The sequence below is a fragment of the Heteronotia binoei genome, chromosome 12 (assembly GCF_032191835.1).
Source record: "Heteronotia binoei isolate CCM8104 ecotype False Entrance Well chromosome 12, APGP_CSIRO_Hbin_v1, whole genome shotgun sequence".
NCBI lineage: Eukaryota > Metazoa > Chordata > Lepidosauria > Squamata > Gekkonidae > Heteronotia > Heteronotia binoei.
In genome coordinates, this window is record NC_083234.1 from 77,851,796 (window position 1) to 77,876,558 (window position 24,763).

Below are 24,763 nucleotides of genomic sequence, written 5' to 3' on the forward strand. Positions count from 1 at the left end.
GAGTAGGCAGCGGCAGGCCCAGCTTCTCCCAGGAGGGGGCGCTTGTGGGCAGCCCCGCATCTCTTGCTCTCTTTGCAAGCCTGTTGGAGGCTGGGGGTGTCAGAGGATGGAGCACGCGGTCTGGGAGCACATGGATGCCTCATGCCTTCCCTCTGCTGGAGACCTTTTTTTGAGCCGGAGTCTTGGCTGAGCCAGCTGGAACTGTATTTCTGTGCATTCCTGCTCAAAAAAAGCCCTGGTTTTAACCTCCAAAGCCCTACAAGATCTGGGACCAACACATCTATGGGACTGTCTCTCCTGGTGCGCTCCCAGAGATCACTGAGCTCTATGAATAACAATTTTCTGGTGGGCCCCCAGCTCAAAAAGTATTTATCTTGCCTCAGCTTGGGGTCAGAGTCTTTTGGTGGAACGCTCTTCCTGATGAGATCAGGGCCCTGTGGAATCTGATTCAGTTCTGCAGGGCCCATTAAACCAAAATGTTCCATCAGGCATATGGTTGAAGCAGCAAAGTTTCCCATCCAATTTGGCCTCCCTCCAGCTCCGCACCCTCTCGTTCACTGCACTGTGTACCAGCTTTATAAACCGCACAGCCTAACGGTGCCAGCTGATTTTATTTTTGACTGTTACTATGTTAAATTGCTTTAATGTAAGATATTGCTTTAACTTGTTGTACCCAGCCCTGTTTTGCAGGGAAGGGTGGGAAGTTGTAGTAGTAACACCATAGATAATAAAAACAGACTTCAGATACTGAAAACTACAGTTTCCAGGCTAAAATGGTGTTAAAAGTCCAGCCCCTTAGCAAGGGGCCACTACTGAAAAAGCCTTGTTTATATCCAATCCAAGCACACCTTTATTGGCATAACAAAAAGAGATCTACAGAGACTTGTCAACCAAACAGCAATCAGATATGTCTGTTCAAAGCATAAGGGGCTAAACTAAGATTAAGATCACAATAAAACCTCCTTAGAATAATTTGGCAACAGCTTTTGTGATATCGATTATGTTGTCATTTAGTAGGAAACGGCAATCAATCCTATTTTCTTTAATGTAGGACAATAAGGAAAGACTATCTAACAGAACCTTCCGGAGATTAGTATACAGTTGACAGTTCAATAAAATATGTTGGATGGAATCTGGCGAGCTTGACCCACATAGACAATGTCTCTCACTAAGGGGGACTTGAAGAAATCTCCCATAGAGAACATTGGAGGGAAATGCATTCATCCTAGCCAGCATAAAAGCTCTCGGATGTTGCGGATTATCTAGTTCAGATAAATATTTGGCCATTTTCCTGGCCATCTGATCAAGTCCAAGTGAGGCAGGAGAGCAGGTATAAAATGGGACAGGACACAGTTTATGAGATTCTAGATCTAAGATTCTCTGTTTGACCAATCTAAAATTATAAGATTCATCAGATGAAAATAGATCATCAATTGCAATTCCCATGTGTTTGAGCTTCAACATGATTCCATCTTGCCAAGCAGCATTATAAGGGTCTCTTTTTAGGTAGTTGAGCAGCCTTGTTTATATTCCTTCCCACCCTCATGGCCCAGGCTGCCTAATGTCATCTGATTTCAGAAGCAGGGTCAGGATGGATGGATGACCACACACCCCTGACTTGAATGACTCAGGCTAGCCTGATCTTATGATGCCTTGGAAGTGAAGCAGGGTCAGCCCAAGTTAGTCCTTGAATGGGAGACCACCGGGGGAAAATTGAGACCCTCTGCAGAGGCCGGCAATGGGTGACCACCTCCCTTCCCCTCTTGCCTTCCAACCCTGCAGGGTGCCCTCAGTCAGCTGTGACTTGACAGCACCATCCACCACTGCTGGGTCTTTCTGTCAAATATGCCTGACATTCTATACCTTCTACGTACTTGGATTGTATTATGTATTAATAAGGTAATCCTGATACAGAGTAAAAACAAATTTGTGCCGTTATAATCAAGGTTGGTTTTATATTCTATAAGTTTGTAAGTTTTTTTCTTAAAATCAATAAAACTGTTAGTTATAAAAAAAAGAATGACAGGATTTTTAATTGATTAATAATTTCAGTTGATTGATTGATTATATACTGCAGGTTGATTGGCGAGGCTGAGACCCCGCCCCCGTCTGGAAACACTTTTAATCCCAGAAAGCGTCACTGGAGGGCGCCAGAGAACTACAAGGCTCCAAAGCGACCCGTGCCCCCTTGCCAGGAGTCAAGATGGTCACCCCCCCCCCCGCCTTTCCTCTCGCCGAGGCAGTGCCCAAACCAAGCATGGCTGCTGCACGCAGAGCGGCCTCCGGCACCAAGCGGCTAAAGCGACCACGAACCCTGGCAGACAATTCCGGTTCGAGATTGAAAGCGCGGGGTTGAGGGGTGGCGGCCGATGCAAAGACCCTGCCTAGGCGAGCAGCCGTCAATCGTCGAGAGCAGCAGAGCATCTGAGCTCCTTCTCACAGGACGCCTCCCTCCGGATTAAACAAAAAGCGCCGCCCTCCACCCTGAGGCCCCATCTAGGCTGCTCGCCCCTCAATACATTCCGCTGGGTCGGCGTGCGGCTCTGAATAGCGCTGCCAAGTCCAATTCAAGAAAGATCTGGGGGCTTTGGGGGTGCAGCCAGAAGCAAAGGTGTGGCAAGCACGACTGAACGCCAAAGGGAGCTCTGGCCATCACATTTAAAGGGACCCTGCTCCTTTTAAATGCCTTCCCTCCATCGGAAATAATGAAGGAAACGGGCACCTTATTTTGAGCCTCATAGAATTGGATCCTCTGACCCAATCTTTTTGAAACTTGGAGGGTGTTTTGAGAAGAGGCACGGGATGCTATGCTGAAAATCTGGTGCCTCCACTTCAAAAAACAGCCCCCTATGGGAATCTGTCTCCATAGGGAATAATGGAGTTCCCAGAAGACCTTTCCCTCCCCCCCCCCCAACTTTCTGATGACCCCGAAGTGGGGGGGGGCGCGAAGGGCCTCCAAGCCGGGGATCCCCTGCCCCCACCTGGGGATTGGCAACCCTAGCTCTGCAGCAAGAGAACCAAGCTGGAGACCAGAAGCACCACGAAGACCATCCAAGTTTAATCCAAGGTATAAACTTTTCTGGGTGCCCAGAAACCAACTTGGTCGGACTTTGCTCTGTTGCCCCTCCACCAGGTGACGTTCGCATGGAAACCGGAAGTGACAGTCTGGCCGCGGCGCTCTTTCTCTAGGACGCCGGGCGGAAGCGGAAGCAGCCGGAAGGGAGGGCGGGTGCACCCGCAGCCAAGATGGCGGGGGTGGAGGCGCGGCTGCCGGTGGCGCGGAAGAGGCTGGCGGGGAGCCTGGGCCGCGGGGCCGGCGAGGGCGAGAGGGACCTGGTGGCTCCGGGGGACACCATCACCACCGACCCGGGATACATGAGGTGAAGCGGGGGGGAGAGGCAGAGGAGCCCCTTAGGGCTGCCAATCCCCCGGTGGGGGCAGGAGAACCCCGTTTGGAGCCCCCCCCCATTCAGGGTCATCCGAAAGCGGGGGGGGGGGGATGTCTGCTGGGCACTCCATTATTCCCTACGGAGACTGATTCCCATAGGGTATGATGGAGAATTGATCCGTAGGGCTCTGGGGGCGGGCTTTTTTTTTAAGTATAGGCACTAATTTTTCAGCATAGCATCCAGTTCCTCTCCTCACAACACCCCCCAAGTTTCAAAAGGATTGGACAAGGGGGTCCAATTCTGTGAGCCCTCAAAGAAGGTGCTCCTATCCTTCATTATTTCCAGTGGAGGGAAAGCATTTAAAAGGTGTGCAGTCCCTTTAAATGTGATGGCCAGAACTCCCTTTGGAGTTCAATCGTGCTTGTTACAACCTTGCGCCTGGCTCCACCCCCAAAGTCCCCAGATATTTATTGAATTGGACTTGGCAACCCTAGAACAGCTCAAGAGCAATGCTCTCTCCAAGCTGTGAAATCTTGTGAGCAAAAATTCTACTTCGTGACCTACTGGCATGAAAGTTGGAGTCCAGGAGCACCTTTTAGACCAACCAAGTTTTATTCCGAGTGTGAGCTTCCACGTGCATGCACACGTCTTCAGATGAAGGAATGGTGTACAGTGAGCAGAACTACATATAGCTGGTGGGCAGTGGTTAAGCATGCAAAATGGTACAGAGTTATAATCCAACAGCAAAACGGTGAAATTAACAAATTGAAAGGACATTTGGTCAAATTGAGGGGATGTTTGGTCTGGATAGCATCTGCATGTCAGAACTGAAGAAGGTATTACAAGGCAATAAAAGTACTCTGTTAATTGGTCTCTGCTTTCTTAAAGTCTGGGTTAAACTGAGAATGATTTTCTTAGAAGTGTTCTTGTTACCTAATTCACTTCTTAACATGTCGCATACCAACATGGCTAGCCACCTGGATCTATGGCATGGAAGTTGTGAGCTACTGCATAAACCTAGTTTGCTCTGGGGCCTTCCTTCCTGAGCTTTAGTGTTCCCTCTAAACTGAGCTACAAAGTTGTGAGCTCGCTCACAGTAGCTCAGTTTAGAGGGAACACTGCTCAAGAGCCCTGCTGGGTTAGACCAGGGAGGGTCCACCTAGTCTCACACAGTGGCCAACAAGTCCCTCTGGACTCGGGACAACAACAGAGCTTAGAGGCTAAGATCTTTATAGGAACACAAAAAGAGCCTTGCTGGATCAGGCCAGGAGGGTCCATCTAGTCCAGCAACCTGTCTCACGCAGCGGCCAACCAGTTCCTCTGGACAGCCAGCAACGGGGCAGAGAGGCTGAGGCCTTCCCCTGAGGTTGCTTCCTGGTTCCGGGATTCAGAGGCTTAGTGCCTCTGAGTGTGGAGGCTCCCCTCTGTCACCAGGGCTAGTAGCTACTTGTAGATGTCTCTTCCATGAGTCTATTTAATCCCCTTTTCAATTTGTTTAATCCCCCTTTTCAAGCTGTTCATAGAGGAGGTTGTCTCTCAGTACCTACTACCTGTGGTGATTAAGGGGAGAGATCCCATCCAGAGCAGTGTTGCCAACCAGAAGTGGGTTCCAAGGCCTCTGCTAGCCAGCCGGCCTTCCCTGATGGCTGCCCTTGCCCTTAACATTGGCTTCCTTTGCATTTTGGAAACCTAGATCTGACCTTGGAAGCAGGATTTCCCATACATTCGTGGACATCTTTTTTCTTCTCTGCTTAAACACATTGATTAAGTAAAATGTGCCCAGATAGTTACTGGAGTGAGTTTCTTAGAATGGGGAGGGGGATTAGAGAGAGTAATGGAGAAGGAGAGGGTGGTCAGAGGCTGGAACATAACCTCCATCTGCAAAGGCTGTGCATGTCGGAATGCCCCTTGTGTGGGGTTCATTGTGGGGGCATCTGAGCCCTTTGTGGGATGATAGTGGGTTTCTCCAAAACATTTTTATTTATTTATTTATTTGGGATTTATATCCCGCCCTTCCCACAAGTGGCTCAGGGCGGCTTCCAACAATTGATCAGGCATAAAATTTAAACAATTTTAAGTATAAAACAATTAGATACTTAAACATTTAAAACCTTAAAAACCAGTAACATTTCAATTTCATAAAAACAATTAAACCTTAAAAACCAGTAACATTTCATTTCATATAAACAGATGGCTGGCCAATTACATCAAGTTTTCATCCCAGCTAGGTGTAAGCTAGCCGGAAGAGGGTCGTCTTACAGGCCCTGCGGAACTGAACCAGGGCCCTCACCTCTTCCGGCAGCTGATTCCACCATGTGGGGGCCATAACGGAGAAAGCCCTTTCTCTGGTGACTTTCAAGCGGGCTTCTTTTGCCCGGGGATAGAGAGGAGATTTTGTGTTCCTGACCTCAGTGCTCTCTGGGGAACATGTGGGGAGAGACGGTCCTTCAGGTAGGCAGGTCCCAGGCCATATAGGGCTTTAAAGGTAACAACCAGCACCTTGTACCGGACTCGGTACATCACTGGAAGCCAGTGCAGAGTCCGAAGACCCGGCCGAATGTGTCCCCACTTTGGGAGACCTAATAACAGCCGGGCCGCGGCATTCTGCACCAGCTGCAATTTCTGAGTCCGGGACAGGGGCAGCCCCATGTAGAGGGCATTGCAGTAGTCCAACCTCGAGGTGACCGTAGCATGGATCACTGTTGCTAGGTCGTCACGCTCCAGGAAGGGGGCCAGCTGCCTTGCCCGCCTAAGATGAAAAAATGCGGACTTGGCAGCGGCTGCTATCTGAGCCTCCATCTTTAAGGAAGGCTCCAACAGCACCCCCAAGCTCCTGACTCTGTCTGCCGCCGTCAGCGGCGCACCGTCAAAAGCTGGCAGGGGGATCCCCCCCCCGGGCCGCGGCGACCCAAGCAAAGGACCTCTGTCTTCGTAGGATTTAGCTTCAGCCCACTCAGTCTGAGCCACTCAGCCACGGCCCGTAATGCCCGGTCAAGATTTTCCGGGGCGCAGACCGGCCGTCCGTCCATCAGTAGATAGAGCTGGGTGTCATCAGCAAAACATCTGGTTAGCCACTGTAGAAGAAGAAGAAGATATTGGATTTATATCCCACCCTCCACTCCGAATCTCAGAGTTTCAGAGTGGCTCACAATCTCCTTTATCTTCCTCCCCCACAACAAACACCCTGTGAGGTGGGTGGAGCTGAGAGGGCTCTCACAGCAGCTGCCTTTTCAACGACAATCTCTGCCAGAGCTGTGGCTGACCCAGGGCCATTCCAGCAGCTGCAAGTGGAGGTGTGGGGAATCAAACCACCACACCAAACTGGCTCTCAGTAAACAGAATACTGAACTAGAGAATCATAGAGTTGGAAGGGACCCCTAGGGTAATATAGTCCAACCCCTGCACAATGCAGGAAACTCACAGACACCTCCCCCTAAATTCACAGGATCTTCATGGCTGTCAGATGGCCATCTAGCCTCTGTTTAAAAACCTTCAAGGAAGGAGAGCCCACCACCTCCCGAGGAAGCCTGTTCCACTGAGGAATCGCTCTAACGGTCAGGAAGTTCTTCCTAATGTTGAGCCGGAAACTCTTTTGATTTAATTTCAACCCATTGGTTCTGGTCCAACCTTCTGAGGCCACAGAAAACAATTCTACACCATCCTCTATATGACAGCCCTTCAAGTACTTGAAGATGGTGATCATATCACGTCTCAGCCGCCTCCTCTCCAGGCTAAATATCCCCAGCTCCTTCAGCCTTTCCTCATAGGACTTGGTCTCCAGACCCCTCAGCATCTTCATCACCCTTCTCTGAACCCGTTCCAGCTCGTCCATATCCTTCTTAAAATGTGGTGCCCATTACTGAACACAATACTCCAGGTGAGGTCTTACCAGAGCAAAGCAATACCATCACATCATGTGATCTGGACACTTCTGTTGATATAGCCCAAAATTGCATTTGCCTTTTTAGCCACCGCATCACACTGTTGACTAGATGGATGGCAAGGTCATAGCTTGCCAAGGGTGCCAAAAACCCCTGAGCCAACCCTGGACTGGTCACCATACCATTAACATTTCGACTTGTTGGTCACCATATTGAAAAAAATAGGAGTCAAGTTGCACCTTTAAGACCAACTTAATTTTATTCTGAACGTAAGCTTTTGTGTGCCCTCTGAGCACACTTCATTTGACGAGAAATCCGGTACATCAGACGAGGTACCGGATTCCTAGTCTGATGAAGTGTGCTTAGAGAGCACACAAAAGCTTACGTTCGGAATAAAACTAAGTTGGTCTTAAAGGTGCAACTTGACTCCTGATTTGTTCTACTACTTCAGACCAACACAGCTGCCTCCTCGGATCTACCATATTGAAAAAGTTGGGAACTGCTGATCTAGAGGACTCTGCACAGCATTGCTGAGTGGGTGTTGTTAGCTGCTGTCATCCGTGGGTGTTGTTGGCTGCTGCATGAGGTGGGATGTTGAACTAGATGAATCCTCTCTGGTGTCAAGCGCCGATATTTCTCAATAACCAAGTCCTTTGTTTTAAATCAAAAGTAGGTTTATTGTTAGAAACTCAGGAGCTGTACCAAGGACACAAGCCTTGGGAGTAATGGAGTACAAACAGTTACACAGTTGCTATATAGGATATCATCAAAGGTTACACTACAGATGCATACTTGAGTCACGGGTTCAAAGGTTACTACGCAACTATCTATTTCACTACCAAGGAATGTTAGGCTATTGAAAACATCAAACCTTCTCACACTTCTTTGGGGAGAGATAAGGGTTGTCTGTGTGAAACCGTCGGAGAGGCGACTTGAAGGCAATAGCAGCCAGTCTGTAGCATAAACATCCCAGGGCCAGATGGATTTATTACTTGCCCACTGGCTGTAAATAAGGGGGGAGAAATGGAGAGCTGGTGACTTGCTCTCTATCTAGAAAATGGCAGGATAGAAATGAGCGTGCTTGACAATTGGTCTGATCCAGCAGGGGTCTTTTGGAGTTCTTGGAGTAGAGGCTCCTTTGGCTATCGCAGCTGCTAGCAGAATGGCTGCCCTCTGCCATGAATTTGCCTTATCCTCTTCTCAAGCCAGTGGTCGTTGCTAGGTTTTCCGATGAGGATTTCTGTAAATTAATGAAAATAAACCCCTCCCCCAACTTCAAGTAATGTGTAGATTTAGATATAGCATATGTGATTGCATAGAACAGGAGGTGCCGTGGGCAACTGAACGCCTGCAAGACTTGTGTTCACAGTGGGGGCTCTTCTATTCAACAGGGGTCATGGCACGTACATGGACAGTGAGAAGCTTGTGGCGTCTGTGGCTGGCGTGGTAGACAGGGTGAACAAGCTGGTCTGCGTGAAGGCTTTGAAAACAAGGTGAGGCTCTGAATTCCAGCAAGATAGCTGTGTTGGTTTCTTACAACAAAGTCTTATTGTGGCAGCTAAGTGCAGCGGTATCAATTTCACGGTCTGGAGCTTTTTTCATCTGAGATTTGTAAATTGCCACCCCCAATTATTATACCCAGAAACACGTGGCAGAATGTATGTGTGCAATAGGGCCAAAATGCTGTGGAACTCAAGAGGCCATTTCTAGGCAGAGTTTAGCTGTATTCCAGAAAAGCGTGATGGCTGTTTGCAGCAGTCCTAATTCCATTCCCTTTCAAGCTTTGTTGTGCTGGCTTAACACCTGCAGAGTAACGAGGCAGGAGTCCTGGAGCGCCTTTAAGACCAACAAATTTTTATTTAGAATATAAGCTTTTGCGTGCACGCACGAGGAATGAAGCACAGTGAGCAGAGCTACATATAGCTGGGGGGGTTTAGAATGCAAAGTGGTACAACGTAAGAATTCAGTAGCAGCATAGTAAAATTAACAAATTCAGAAAACCTTTGATCTGGGCTGCATTAGCGTGGGAAGCCGATACAACAGTAACGTGTCAGAATGTGAGAATGTCTGTTAATTATTCTGTTGCTAATAAGCTTGGGACAAAAGGAGGGCATTTCTTTCCCAGAAGTTTTTCCTGTCCAACTAATTTACCTTTTAACATGTAACATAAATATATACATCATTCTATTTTGCCGTTAGAAGAAAATGCATTAAAATAGAGTGGAAGATGGGTTTAGTATATATAATGAGATAAACAGCCAATATCTACCTGCAGAGAAATTAAACCTTCTTCATTAAACTTTTAAGTGTGTAGAATCAAATTAGCTAATAACTTTTAATTCAGTAGTTTATCAGTTGAGAGTGGTGAAGAGCTTTTAGGCCGTTAGCTTCCTCAGGTGTTTTACTTGATGTTCTGCCTGCGTTTGGAAGACCAGTCATGTGTTCAGTTGGAGAATGAGTGCTGAGAGCCTTCTTTTCTTGCGCTCTATAAAGGCCTTTCCCACATTCTCATTTTCCTGACACGTGTTTTCGTGTGTTTCTGTTGCTTCAGGTTCTTTTTCTGTTCCACACATGTTTTGCTCCCTCTAGTGGTTGATCTGATATTACAGCAGTGTACATCCAGCATATTTTCTGGATATTTAACCTGCAGATTTTTATGCCAAACACAAAGCAATATAATATCAAATTGATCACTAGAGGGAGCAAAATAGGAATCCCCTCCCCAGCAATAGGAAAACACAAGGGAAGAAAATGACAATGCAGAAAACATATAGACTAGAAACCGCCTGCTTTGAAACAAACTGCAGTTTGCCATTATGTTTAAATTGGATGAAATGATGGCTCTTTGGTTTCTTGCTTTGTTTTGTCCAGGCTCGGAAACTTTGAGTGTCTGCCCATGAGAACACATAAACTTGAGGGCCTTGGGCTCAGTGGGATGGTTAAGCTGCCTGAATGCAGGCCATAGGTTGTCTCTGCTTTTGGCAGGTGGGCCTGTTGAACGGCCAGCACTCCACTTTGCCTTGGTTTGTACCAAAACTTTTTATGGCTTCAGCATAAGACTGATGGAATACTGTGTAGCAACTTCTAAAAAACTACACGATTCTGGGCATGATGAAGCTTCAGTTCTAGAAATGGGTACTCTTTCTGGGCCTGGCTAGCTCAGTCTCATTTCATCTCGGAAGCCCTGATTAAAACTGGCGTGGGAGACCACCAAGGAGGTCTGGGGTTGCTATGTAGAGGCAGGAGATGGCAAATAGCCTCTGAATGCCTCTTGCCTTGAAAACCCTGCTAGGCTTCTGCAAGTTGGCATTTCCACCCCCGAGAGGGGACCCCTGGCCTGATTGGCCCAGGCTGGCCTGATCTGGTCATCCTTGGTCCCTATTTGGATGGGAGGCCTCAGAGGAAGCCCCAGGTTGCTGCGCAGAGGCCTTGAAAACCCCACCTGTGACTTGACACCACTTTCTGCCACCACCGACCTTTCTGGGTGTCGCTGTTCTTGCAGAAAAAGCCCATCAGGAACTCATTTGCATATTGGGGTACACCCCCTGACACCAAGTCAGCCGGAATTGCGTTCCTGTGTGCTCTGCTCAACAAAAGCCCTGCTCCCTGCTAAGTTGCTCTGTTTTCACAACTGGGATGGCACTCGTGACACTGCTTGTAGGAATGGTGTGGAGATGAATGGAGGGGGAGAAAGTCTGTTTTGAAGATTCATCTTAAATCTTTCTCTTTTTTTGGTCAGGTATAATGGCGAAGTTGGCGATATTGTGGTCGGGCGAATCACAGAGGTATGGAAGCCCAGGGTTATTTCCCTAGCATGTGTTAAGTTCCAGTTTGTATAAAAAGGGGACCTGCAAAGAATCGTGAGAGGAAGGAATAATTTGGAAACCTCATGGCCGTCCTGGCAGGATTCTCTCAGCAGACGTCCCCTCCTTCCCCTTAACTGACTTTCACTTGCTCTGTCATTCCATGCCTCCTGGAGCATGCTCTCAGCTTTCATTGGGAAGGGTATTTTTTAGGGGTTTTGCTGGAGAAGCAGCAGCCTGCTAGGAGTCTAGTACCGTAGTAGTTGCTGTAAATACTGCTGAAAAAGTTCAAGTCCACTTGTACACTAGGGGGAGCTGTGGGGCATTCTCTAGTCTGCAGGGTTTATTGAATGTTTCCTCTTACCGTTCAGCCACACCTCGTGTTGTTTCTGTCCGTTGTGTGTTAGTATATGTTTGCGCTGGTGCTCTGAAGGCTTCTGTTGTATTAGTTGCCTGCAGTGAGTTGTTGCCTTTTTTGCAAAGAAATTCATCGAAAGCAAACTCTGCCAGCAGTTTTAACCCTTAGGTTGCCGTGAGCCCGTGACCTGGGAAGCCCAAGATATCCAGATCTCAGCAGATCTTGGAACCTAAGCAGGGTCAGCCCTGTATAGTATTTGGATGGGAGACCACCACTCAGGTTATTTATTTATTTATTTATTCGATTTACATCCCGCCCTCTCCACTGAGGCGGGCTCAGGGCGGCAATGGAAAAGCATCTATGAATGTCTTGCCTTGAAAACCCTGCAGGCTTGCTATACGTTGGCTGTGAAATAATAATGATGCCAGCTTCAGGGATCCCTTGGAGCCTCTAGAGTCCTTCGCCTCATCTCTCTGTGGCCCTGTGAAGCTGCCGTCCCAACTGGGGCAGGGGTTGGCCACCTTCCTATTTGGATACAGTACTTAGATTTTCATGTGTGCGTTAGAAATGTCTGCGGTTTTAGTAAATGCTCCTCTGACCTTCTGCTCTCTATGCTGGCTCTGGTAACGGGGGAGGGGGGATGTCAGCATGGATGTGTATGCTCCAGAGTGCCTCCTTGCCTGCTTCTAAGAACACACAGCGCATAATTACCCTGAATTTATGAGTGCGCCAGGGAGATTAAACGGACAATAAATCAAAAGCATTGGGAGCCAGGGATATTAGTTGGTAGCATTTATATCTTGTTTTGATGGGTTCAGAACACCTTTTGTGCATCATCTGGTCATCTTTGCTACAATCCTGTAAGGTGTGATTATCTGCATCTATGTGGGAGGGAGTTCAGTGGCGTATCCAGGTGACAGGAGTGATATTTGAACCATGGACTTTTGCAGTTGAAATTCAGTCTCTTAGCAGCTTTACTCTACTGGCTGCAAAAATAGAACAGGAGCCCTGTGCCATCTTAAAGACTGAAAGATTTGTTGTCCTAAGAGCCTCTTTGTGGGCTTGAGCCTTTGAATTAATGCTGAAACCACTGAGTGTTATTTTAATTTCAGAGGCTTAGATCTGAATCTCTTTTTCTGCCCACGGAAAGTGCTTCCACTCTTGGGTGGGGGGAGCCATACTCAACAGTTCCCTTCCCATTTCTCTGCAGACTTCCACTTCCCTCCCCACCCCTGCTGCTGTTCCCAGGGGTTCACTGGCCCCCAAATACAACATTCCAGTGTGTGTGTGTGGGGGGGGGAGGGGATGTACTAAGGTGCAGTGGGAGGAGGGAAGTCAGCAAGTTCCTTTCTGTGTGCTGCTGCTCTGCTCACACAACTCAGAATCTGTACCAATGAAGTGATCATTAATGTCATCATAGAATCATAGAGTTGGAAGGGACCTCCAGGGTCATCTAGTCCAACCCCCTGCACAATGCAGGAAACTCAGAAACACCTCCCCCTAAATTCACAGGATCTTCATTGCTGTCAGATGGCCATCTAGCCTCTGTTAAAAAACCTCCAAGGAAGGAGAGCCCACCACCTCCCGAGGAAGCCTGTTCCACTGAGGAATCGCTCTAACGGTCAGGAAGTTCTTCCTAATGTTGAGCCGGAAACTCTTTTGATTTAATTTCAACCCATTGTTTCTGGTTCTACCTTCCGGGGCCACAGAAAACAATTCCACACCATCCTCTAGATGACAACCCTTCAAGGACTTGAAGATGGGGATCATATCACCTCTCAGCCGCCTCCTCTCCAGGCTAAAGAAGACCAGCTCCTTCAACCTTTCTTGACAGGACTTGGTCTCCAGACCCCTCACCATCTTCGTCGCCCTCCTCTGGACCCATTCCAGCTTGTCTAGATCCTTCTTAAAATGTGGTGCCCAAGCCTGGATAGGACATGTTGTGATTGTAGCACTCACCTTAACATCACACAACAACTTCTCTCCCTTCAGGTGCAGCAGAAACGATGGAAGGTGGAAACCAATTCTCGGCTGGATTCAGTCTTGCTTCTTTCCTCGATGAATCTTCCAGGAGGGGAGCTGGTGAGTGATACCTGCCGGTTCGATGTGGGGCCAGGAGTGCCAACTTAGCCCTTGCCCAGGGGGTTTGTGCCCTAAGAAAGTCAGGAGCAGAAGTGAGGTTGAATCTGTAGACCATGTTTTTCAGCTGCCCATATTATAGGGAAGCTCGTTTTAGAATTATTACTCCACTAGTCGATAGGACACCTGCTTATATTAATACAAACAAAGCAAGACTACATTGCTTCCTATCAGATAAGAATTCAGAGATTACACAGTCAGTTGCTGAGTTTTGTGCATTAATTCTTAGATTTAGGGAATTGCATTTTAAAGGTTCTTAAATTTTGATCTCTATTTTAGCATACTACGTCTGTTTTTATTTTTTCATATTATGTTTATACCGTATTCTGGTCTCGAGACTGTAATAAACTATGATGATGAAAAACAAATAAAAAAAATTACAGATTTACGCTAACCTTTATGGGGGAAAGCTAAATGTCAAAGGTCGCTCTGATGTGAAGACATTTCCTTCCCACTGCAGATCTCCCCCCCACCCCCCAAATCATTCTCCTGCCATCTGAGGGGGGGCTTTGTAGAGAACTCTGGGAGGGGAAGGCAGGAAAGTTCAGTTCTGCCATTGAAAAAAAGTTAACCTGATCTTTTAGACTGATAAAAAAATTAAAAGCTGTGCCGTGCTGTGGTGACTGGATTTACTGAATAGGTCCTGTGGGGGTTTGCTGTCTTGCAGAGGCGAAGGTCAGCCGAAGATGAGCTCGCCATGAGAGACTACCTGCAAGAAGGAGACCTCATCAGCGTATCCTGCCGTGGACTAGGGGGCTGTGGCTTAGTGGTGGTGGTCTTGTTGGGTGTGTGTTCAGCCCCTGGCCCCTCCAGTTCAAGGATCTTGGCTGGTGTCTAGAGAGACCGTTCTCTGCTTGAGACCCAGGAGAGCAGCTGCCGTCAGAGCAGGGAAAGCTGTGCTACTGGACCAGCAGCAGCCTGGCCGGATAGAAAGCAGCTTCAGATCTTCATTTCAGGAAGGAGCAGACTGATGAACCAAAGGCCTGCTCTCTTCTTGCAGCATGCTGTTCATCTGGTCATAGTTGTGGTTCCTCCAGAGTTGGGAATGGAGTGTGAGCACTCTTTAAGCTTGGCCTTCAATCATGTGTGAGCACTCTTTAAGCTTGGCCTTCAGGGTCATACCCATGCGCCATAGGTATGCATGCATGTCCCTGAGAGTGGAGGCAAGCTACTTTGAGGGCACCAAACAGATACAGAATAGGAGAGTTGGATCTGGCACAATCCTCTGGGAGCTCTCTGTTACAGACCACTTTGACAGGAATGGGAGCTGAATAATAAGAGGTAGCCAAGATGGCCAGAAGCGTTCAGGAAATACAAGCGATGTGCCTTTCTTTTCCTTAAGCAGTTCTGACAGGCAGAGGTCCAGGCCGTATTCTCGGATGGGGCTGTGTCACTGCATACCCGTAGTCTGAAATATGGAAAGGTAGGTCAACTTTGTAAATTGCTTCCTGTGGTTAGGTCCCTTCTCCTTCCACTGATTACTCCCTGCACCTGGTAGAGGAGGCTGCTAAGTTGCTTGATGGTGTTTTTATGATCTGTGGATTGCATTGCAATTGTATTTTGTTACCTGAAGGCAATACAATTGTATTTGTTCGTATTGCCTTTGCATTTGCTACCTTTAGGCAGTGGTCAGGGTAGTGGCTAGTTGGCCACACAGTGGAAACCTTTCACAGGTACTAGGATGCTTTAAAAAAGAAAAATCAGCACCAGATACCAGCAACAGTTCTCAAGGAAAGCTGTGTTAAAAAGCCTTGAAGCAAAATATAAACAGGGCACCCCTGCAACAGCTTGGGCTTTTCCATATTCTCAGCTGCTTCAGAGTTTCCCCCCTGTTCCACATGTGTTTTGCTCCCTTTAGTAGTTTAATATCAAATTGCTGTATGTTCAGCATAAAAAACTGCTGTTTAAGTCTACAGGGAGATATACTGGACGTAGAGTGATGTAATATAAAATCAGCCACTAGAGGAAGCATAACACCCTCCAAAGCAACAGGAACGCCCAAGTGCGGAAAATGAGAATTAGGAAAAGGCCCTTATGTTTACATTCTATCAGAAGCATTTTTGGCCTCTTGAATGTTGACATTTCTGGGCTCTGATGCAGATATAATTAATGGATTTAATAGCCAATCTGATCATCATAAGTCCCTTTTTTTGTTTCCTCGAAAAATGCTGTAAGTGTTGAAATGGGGGCGACTTTTTTGTCACTGGCTTCTAAAAGGCAAGATTTGCGTTACTTACCTCCTGTATACTTCATAGTGTATAATGCCAATACAGGTTGATGATGTTGTTGATTCAGAGATTGTGAAGCTCTCCTACCTTTCTGGGTTATTAGAAAAATGTCCACACGATTTCAGGTAGCAAGCAGTGTTGGTTTACTTTTTGCTGCAAAGTTCTTCTAACCCCACCCCCCCAACACATACATACATACATATATATACACACACACACACACACACACACATAGGATTTAGAGTTCATGTAATTGGGGAAGTTTGGGATTTTAGTTTCCTGTGTGTGGTACACACACACACACACACACACACACACACATATATATATTGGATTTTAGAGTTCATGTAATTGGGGAAGTTTGGGATTTTAGTTTCCTGTGTGTGGTAAGTCTCTGCAAGGGTAGGTTGCAGTTGGAGATGCTCAGAGTAACAACACTGCAAAGGCGAAGTGTTGTTCAGATCGTGCTGAGAGTAACAAGACTTTCAAGATGAGAGTGGTCCAGCCTAAAGCCCTGCTGTCCTTTCTCTTCTGTGCAGCTTGGCCAGGGGGTGCTGGTCCAGGTTTCCCCATCCCTCGTGAAGCGGCAGAAGACCCACTTCCATGACTTGCCCTGTGGGGCCTCTGTCATCCTGGGCAACAACGGCTTCATCTGGATCTACCCAACTCCTGAGCAGAAGGAGGAAGAGGCCGGGGGCTTTGTCACCAATCTGGAGGTGAGGCTTGGAAGGCGGAGGCCCTGGGCTGGGAAGAGGCCTGAGCGTAAAGAGAACCTGTTCACAGATCAAGGAGAGAGCATACCCGCTGGGGGCCTCTGAAGAGTCACATAGGGGGCGGGGGGGGGGAATAATTTGGAAACCCTCCTTCTCCCTGCAATCTCCCACTCCAGGATTCTCTTTCTCACAAGTGATGGCGGCATAACCTTCCCTGCTTTTGTCCTGGTGGTCTCACTCTTGGTCTCCTTGCCTCCCTTTTCAGCCGGTGCCCTTGCCTGACCGGGAAGTGATCTCTCGCCTCCGCAACTGCATCGTGGCTCTGGTCGCACAGAAGCTGATGCTCTACGACACCAGCATCCTGTACTGCTACGAGGCATCCCTGTCTCATCAGGTAGAGGCCTTCGGTCAGCGCTTTGTGCATCTGGACAGGGAGAGGCCCTGCTGGCTGGCTGGCTGGCTGGCACACTCACACACACGCTTACTTACCTGCGTTTCAAACAGAGCGTAAAACACACTGCAAAAAGGACTGCCCCATTGTGGGATGGGGTCTTCTTTGCTTCTTTGGCCATTCCTTGTGCAAGGCATGAGCTTGTGATGGTCACAACCCTCCACAAGTGCCCAGGCGTAAGAACAGTGGTGGGTTTGAAGAGCCTTCACCGGTTTTTGCAGCTTGTATTCCGTGCAGCATCTTATTTTTATTTATTTATTTATTTATTCGGGATTTGTATCCCGCCCTTCCCACGAATGGCTCAGGGCGGCTTCCGACAGTTAATCAAACATAAAATTTAAACAATTTCAAGTATAAAACAATTAAATATTTAAACAGTTAAAACCTTAAAAACAGAGTAATTCAGAGTAATTTGTGAATTTATGCCAGTTTTAGTGTCACTTTGTAAGAATATTGGGCCTTGGAGCATATCAGGAGCTGACATTTGCTGAGCCAACCTGACAGTTCATCCGGTAACATAAGAACAGCCCTGTTGTATCAGACCCAAGGTCCGTCTAGTCCAGCTCTCTGTTTGCACAGTGGCCAACCTCTAGGAAGCCCACAAACAGGAAGTCAGGTACTGTTTGCTTCCAGTGGCAGCAGCTCTCCAGTGAGGAAGGCCCTTCCCAGCACCTGCCCCCCCCCCGAGACTTTTCTCTTGGAGACTGAACTCTGTCAGAGGCTGTTCTGCTCAAGAGCAGTTATTGTCAGAGCTCTCAGCCCCACCTACCTCACAGGGTGCCTTGTGGGGAGGGGAAGTGAAAGGAGCTTGTAAGCTACTGTGAGACTCCTTTGGGTAGTGAAGGGTGGGATATAAATCCAATCTTTCCCCTTCTTCTGTCTGTTTCTCCAACTGTGTCCTGCGGTCTACATGTTGGCTTGACTGATTCTGACTGTCAGTGGCTCTCCCAGGTCTCTGGAAAGAAGTTTTCTCAGCTCTGCCTTGGAAGGTTCTTTAACAGGCCATTTGTGGGCAAAGATTGCTTCTCCTTGAAGCTGGAGTGCAAAAGATTTAAAGCTTCCAGTTTCCCCCAAATTTCACTTGATGATGACCATTTATAGCCATACTTTCTTACTGAGACTCAAGGCAGATTGCAAAATACGAAAAGCAAGTCAATCATAAAGCAAATAGCTCCACTAAACAATGTAGGAGGACTTGGGTTACAGAACTGGGAGCAAAGCAACATAAACCACTCAAAGGAAATGAAAACTATCTGAGGCATGGTTTACGGTAATGAAGAAAGAGGGCTATAATTGCTGTACAAAGGGAGGTGACTGATAGTTTAAAATTATGCACAGGGTGGAGAGAGTTGACAAAGAGAACTTTTTCTCCCTCTCCCCAAATACTGAAACTCCGTGAAGCAGATGGGCAGTAGATTCAGGACTGACAAAAGGAAATACTACTTTACACAGAGAGTGATTAAAAGGTGGAGTTTGCTGCCGACATAGACAGGTAGATTGATGAAGTCTATCAGTGGCTCCCCATCAAGAATCCTCTGAATCACAGTTCCAGGAGGCAACATCAGGGAAAGGCTTCTACACCCAGTTGTTGGGTGTCCAGAGGAACTGGTTGGCCACTGTGTGAGACCGGATGCTGAACTGGATGGACAACTGGTCTGACCCAGCAGGGCTCTTCATACTCCCCTTTATAGAACCCCCTTCCCTGATCTGCTCTGTTATACAATGGTTCCACTTGTAGATGGCTTCATAACTGCAGGGGGGCACTACCCAGCCCACCTGCCTCTTTCCTTTGTCAGCCGCAGCTGAATTTCATGCCCCCCAGCCCAGTGTGCAGACAGCAGCAGCGTGCGATCAGTGGCTGTTCTGCATCCTCCTAAAAGGGTGAATGATGGGAGGCCAGGCTGTTCAAACGGTGTTCCTTTATTACATAACAGCAGTCACAGCAGGCTTTTCACTTGCAGTGTGAGCTTGAATGTGGCCCCGCGTGCACGGATATCCATTCATTGAATGCAAGGCGCAGGCTTCTGCTCCCCCCTCTGTGCTTTATGTCAGCCGTTTTTTACCCTATGCTTGTAAAAGTTATTTATTGCTTAAAAACAAAACTTCCCATGTATATTTGAAAAACAGTTAAGTTTCAGGATCAGGGATCCTGGGTTTTTTCTTTTTTCCATCTTCTGGGCATGGAGCCGGGGTTGCTGTGTGTGTGGGGGAGGTGGGGGAGGTTATTTGTGAGTTTCCTGCATTGTTTTGGAAGTTGGACTAGATGACCCGGGAGGTCCCTTCCAACTCTATGATTCCCTCTGTTAGTGACATTACAGCTACTGGCCAATTGGTACCATCCTCAGCCAGCTTTCTCTATTTAAATTCAAATATCCAGAAAAACTTTAGAGGGTCTTCCCCCCCCCCCCCCCCGGGAGCTAAGCACAGAAAGGGAAAATGTACGTTTGGACTGAGCATGATGAGGGTACTTCCCAACTGCCCACCCAGTTCTGCCAACAGTGGGCCTGCTTCACGCCCGTGCCATGTGTGACATGTGGCGAAGGCTTGCGTGTGCTGATTTCCTTAATTTTTTTAAATTGCAGATCAAGGACCTGCTGAAGCTGGAGGTGATGGAGGAGATTGTGCTTCAGACTCGGCAGAGGCTCCTGGAACTGGAGGGATGATTGAGGAGTGGGAGGCGAGGAATGCCCCGGTGGACTCCCCAAGGCACAGCGTAGGCTCTCCTCTTGCTCTGCTTCTCCAGTCCAGCTTCTCCAAAACATTCCATGGTCTGGAAAACCCACTGAGCATCCTCTTGCTTTCAGAGTGGCTCCTGCCTCTCTTTCCCATGGGGGATTTCTTACTTGGCTGGTTAAAAATCCCAGCCCAAAAAGGAATGCAGGAAGAACCATGAAAGGAAAAGAAACTCCTGGCTGTGATGTTGTAAGAACAGCAGTGGAAACTGAGGTGTGGAGGGATGTTTTCTGCAGGAAGTGGAATGCTCTCTGGAAAATGTTACAAGGAAAAAAGGTTTGCTGTTGTAGGATGGGAGGGTCAACCGTTCTAGGGAGCAGCTCTTCTGGACCACGATGTGGGTGTCTTGGAGTCTCGTCTCACATGCTTCTTTCTTACGACATTTGTGTCCATCCCTGCATTTCAGTGAACAGTCCTCCAAAGCTTGTCTTCACTGTGGGGACTGGCGCATGCATGAGGGCACACACCAATGCATGTGCATGTGCGCAAAGTTAGATCAAGTTGGAAATCGACACCCTTGCTTTCCATCCGCTGGCCTGCAGTGTGATGCTGCTGCACCGCTCAGCTTTGGCAAATGGCAGGCAGACCCAGAACCCACAGCCTCACACAGCCTCAAATAATGCTGCTGTCCAGGGTCAGAGTGGTCACAACTCTTCCTTGTGGCACTCTGTGGTCAGTTGTTGCAACCCTCCTCCCACCCCCCGGCAGTGGCAGACATCCCCGGGCAACTATTTCAAGGTCTGTCGGCTGTGCAGTCTGCAGGCATGGCCAGAATTAGTCAGTGGTGCTGTGCTCTGTGTGTGAGTGAGAGAGTGAGTGTTCAGCAGATCAGCACAAGGGAGCTGACTGGATGGTTGCATTCGAGCCCACTGAGTTCTTTAGCATGAACAGCTGCCATTGAGACCACCTTTATTGCAGGCTTGTTGTAAAAGGGCAGTTTTACATTTTTTAAAAAAATAACCAGCAATATTGAGAATTTTTAATTATTTCACATATGTGTTTGCAAGACTGAATTTCACATATGGGGTGTTCTAGTATTTTTGTACCAGAGATCTGTAAAAAAAACCCTTTCAATAAATTCTTTTTAAAAAAACAAAGCAAGGTCTTGTCCAAATAATAATCTGTTTTCTTTGGCCCCAGAAGGGTAGGACCAGAACCAATGGGTTGAAATTAAATCAAAAGAGTTTCCGGCTCAACATTAGGAAGAACTTCCTGACCGTTAGAGCAATTCGTCAGTGGAACAGGCTTCCTCAGGAGGTGGTGGGCTCTCCTTCCTTGGAGGTTTTAAAATAGAGGCTAGATGGCCTTCTGACAGCAATGAAGATCCTGTGAATTTAGGGGGAGGTGTTTCTGAGTTTCCTGCATTGTGCAGGGGGTTGGACTAGATGACCCTGGAGGTCCTTTCTAACTGTTATGATTCTATGATCTGAGTAAGAAGTCTTTTAAATTAGTAACAGAACCTGCATTGTAGAGAAAAACAAAGTTATTTGTGCTTCCTAGGGTCTTTCAGAATCTGTCAACAGAAGGATTGCTTTACAAAATAACAAAGGCGGATGGATTTGTTGGCTTGCCTGAGACAATCCAATCCTCCATCTCAAGAATCTGCAACTGGTTTTGTGGTCCATTTGAGCCGTTTGTTTAAGACCAGAAGTTGTCTGCTGGTGCCAATCCAGCTGCTTTGTTTCTCAAGTGCCAACCAGGGTTTTAAAACATGCCAAGAGGCTGAAAAATGTCTTAGTCTTCTTGGTGGGCATGTGCCAATTGTTGGATCCCATAGGGGGCAGGTTTGTGGCACCAGAGTGAGGGGCATAGCCAGGCCACTAGGAATTTCTTCTGAGCGAGACTTGTCAGAATGAATGGGAGGTTGAAAAAGAGTAGCGGGTCTGGAAGGCCTACCTTCTAGGGACTGCTTTTCTCTGAGCTGCTGCCACAAAAGGGTCCTTGGATGTGTAGACCTGCCTGATGGCAGCTAGCTATCAAGGTACTTTGCAGGGAACCCTGGGTCTAAGGGAGTTTCCCAGCAAGAAAAGGCACCAACCAGTTCCCTCCTTCCTGCCATAACAATGGGTGGTAGTGGTGGGATTTGCATTTGGAGAGTTCTTGTTTCTCTGTTGCTTTTTTTTTTAGAGCTCCCAGTTCTTTCTTGTTGGTTTTGCTGAGAAATCCCAAGTGAGAAATGTGAAACCGGATGCTACTGAAGAATTCCTGTCACATAATATGCCAGAAGCAGAATTAGAACTATGGTTCTGCAACTCACTTAGTGTGTCTTTAGTCCCACACAGCAAGACACAAAGTGTGTTTCCTCAGGAGTAAGTCCTGTTTGGGGCAATGGCACTGAACTCTTGGTCACTGATTGTATTACACTTGTCTTTTCGATAATCTCATGACTGTTTTTCTTTGTGCTTTTGCACGTTTTCGTTCTGTTTGCTTGTGTGTTCCTGTTTCAGGTTTAAATTTGGGGGTTTTTTATGCTGGAATACATTGATGTAATATCAAATCAACCACTAGAGGGAGCAAAACACATGCAGAATAGAACAGACCCCCCCTCCCCCAATAGAGAACCCAGTTGATTCATCCTGAAAGCTATGAACTCTGTGTCTGTGTATGAAGAAATTGAAATCGGGTTCCGTTTAACAGCCTGAAAACTGAGGAAGATATTAATTGACATGTCTTGGAATACCTGGAATGAGTGTCTTGTGACAAACGTTAAAAACTTGCTCTCCCCCTCCCTTTTTTGGGATGGGAGAATTGGATGACTTTGCCCCACTGAAGAGAAGAAACCTTCAGGTAACTTCGATGTCTTATTCTCCTTCCATGGGGGAAGGCATCCCAACTGGTCATGTAGCCAAGCTAAGAGCAGGTTAGGAGAAACAGTACTAAATTACTAGACCAACACCTGTTGGAGACCCCTTCTCCTATATGCAGCCTCTATAGAATTTTGTTGGTCAATTCTATAGAGTTTCACAAAGGCACCTTTTTCCTCCCCACCCCCTCTTGGGGGTATCCCCCCACCCCTGATGTGATGTAATGACTGAATAAGAGCACTGTAAAGACGCCATCAGGGTTTGTAATTTTTTTGATGTAACTGATTTTATATATATGTATTTTTGAATGTTGTACATTGCCCTGAGCCTGGTGCTAGCCGGGATAGGGCGATTCATCAAATGTAATAAATAATAATAATAATAATAATGGCCAGGCTGCTTCCCTGCAGCTCTCCTCAGTAGGTGCTCTGGTGGCAAAGGGGGCTGATGCAGCAGCTGCCCTCGTGACATGCGTCAGAATTCCTGAAGGCATCTTGAGCCCCTGGATCCCAGACACCTTCCGGGGACACCATTTAATCCAGAGGGCTGTTGTCAACTTGGTGACCTTTTTGCCCATGTTCATTTTTATTTTATTTATTTATTTTATTTATTCGGGATTTGTATCCCGCCCTTCCCACAAGTGGCTCAGGGCGGCTTCCAACAATTAACAATTTAAGTATAAAACAATTAAATACTTGACATTTAAACATTAAAACCAATACATTTCAATTCATAAAAACAATGCAGCTTAAAACCAATAACATGTCATTTATGTGAACAGATGGCTGGCCAGTTACGTCAGGTTTCCATCCCAGCTAGGTGTAAGCTAGCCGGAAGAGGGTTGTCTTACAGGCCCTGCGGAATTGAGCCAAATCCCGCAGGGCCCTCACCTCTTCCGGCAGCTGATTCCACCAAGTGGGGGCCATAACGGAGAAAGCCCTATCTCGGGTGACTTTCACGCGGGCTTCTTTTGGCCCGGGGATAGAGAGGAGATTTTGTGTTCCTGACCTCAGTGCTCTCTGGGGAACATGTGGGGAGAGACGGTCCTTCAGGTAGGCAGGTCCCAGGCCATATAGGGCTTTTTTGTGTCTCATTGTTCCATGAGACACAAAAAGCGCATCTGACAGCCTGAAAGAAGCAGTTTTCTTTATGTAGTCCAGTTTCCAACGTCCAGTTTGTGCCGCATCTTTTTCTAACTGATTAGAGATCTGAGCTGAGAAACTTCTCGCTGATGTGATGGCAACCAGGGAGGCAACGTTCCATGATAAGAGCTTTAACTCTATTGTGTTCGATGGTTCGAAGCATTTTTGATAGACTCCACAACAGAAATCTGTGTTTGACTGGAGGTGCCAATTTCATGGTGCCCATTAGGTACTGTTTAATATATCTGTTAGAAGCCATATTTCCTAACCCCCTGTTGCCCAGTACCACAGCAATGGCAGCTACTTGCCTCTTAAGGGTGTTAGGTCTGAGATCCCTCTTCCATCCCTTATGCAAAAAGGTGATTACACCCTGCCGAGATTGCATCAAAGGATTTGCCTGCTTCACTGCAGCCCATCTCTTGAAGGCCAACCAGGTAGAAATGCAGTTGCGCCTGGCAACAATCGCAGTTTAACTTTCCAAGGCAAATTTCAACACAGCGGTCAGATTGGGAGCCCCTGTTCTGGCTGCATAGCAACATAGTTCAACTCAGCAGTGTTCTTGAAAGAAAAATGCTACTAGGTGTGTTGTCCTAATTGCTCCACAACAGGTAATCCTCATTTTTGCCTTTCTGCAGCAATACATCTTGTTGTGTTTTTATTTAGCTATAAAAAAAAGAAATCCATTGCTCAAAGCAAAATGGATGTCAGTGAAAATAAATTTATGAAGCTCTGGGGTGCAGAGATCCACAATTACCAGTCTGTTGATTGCTTGGTTGAAGCACAAGAACTTTTAATTTCTCAAGGATGGCCTGCCTCTTAAGGCGAGGTTTCTTTTCTGCTCTTGGCACGTGGCAGCGTGAGAAGTTCGATAAATCAAATCCTTTGCGTTTTACTGTCATTTTTATTGGGCTCCGGGGCTGTTTTAGTGTCAGGTTATGTGTGCTGCCTGCTTGCACTAATAAAGACAGAGAACCTTTTTTATGCTTGCAAACAAATGTCTTCTTGGCTCTCTCGGGCTCAGAAGATTTTTGTGCAGACAAGAGCCAGTGCTGGATTAATGGTCATGCTAAGGAGGCTGCAAACCAGAGCTGAGGCCAAAATGGGGTTCCTTCTAGGGCACAA

The 24,763-nt window shown here is 47.2% G+C and overlaps 1 protein-coding gene across 1 annotated transcript; it reads left to right on the forward strand.

Moving 5' to 3' along the window:
• The first annotated feature begins 3,221 nt into the window (after window positions 1-3,221).
• On the forward strand, window positions 3,222-20,792 carry EXOSC2 (exosome component 2). The gene is made up of 9 exons (XM_060250567.1): window positions 3,222-3,380; window positions 8,662-8,763; window positions 11,010-11,055; window positions 13,424-13,513; window positions 14,238-14,303; window positions 14,925-14,993; window positions 16,338-16,514; window positions 16,777-16,905; window positions 19,545-20,792. Exons 1-9 carry the CDS (start codon window positions 3,247-3,249, stop codon window positions 19,623-19,625), a joined length of 894 nt encoding a protein of 297 aa, XP_060106550.1. The 5' UTR covers window positions 3,222-3,246; the 3' UTR covers window positions 19,626-20,792.
• The last annotated feature ends 3,971 nt before the right edge of the window (window positions 20,793-24,763 follow it).

What these genes read in the sequence shown, in the direction of transcription:
- EXOSC2 (XM_060250567.1), top strand. Translation starts at nt 3,247, where the DNA reads ATGGCGGGGGTGGAGGCGCGGCTGCCGGTGGCGCGGAAGAGGCTGGCG. An exon ending in AAGAAGGAGACCTCATCAGC is followed by an intron (nt 14,304 to 14,924) that starts GTATCCTGCCGT and finishes CAGTTCTGACAG; the next exon opens with GCAGAGGTCCAGGCCGTATT. An exon ending in GTAGTCTGAAATATGGAAAG is followed by an intron (nt 14,994 to 16,337) that starts GTAGGTCAACTT and finishes TCTTCTGTGCAG; the next exon opens with CTTGGCCAGGGGGTGCTGGT.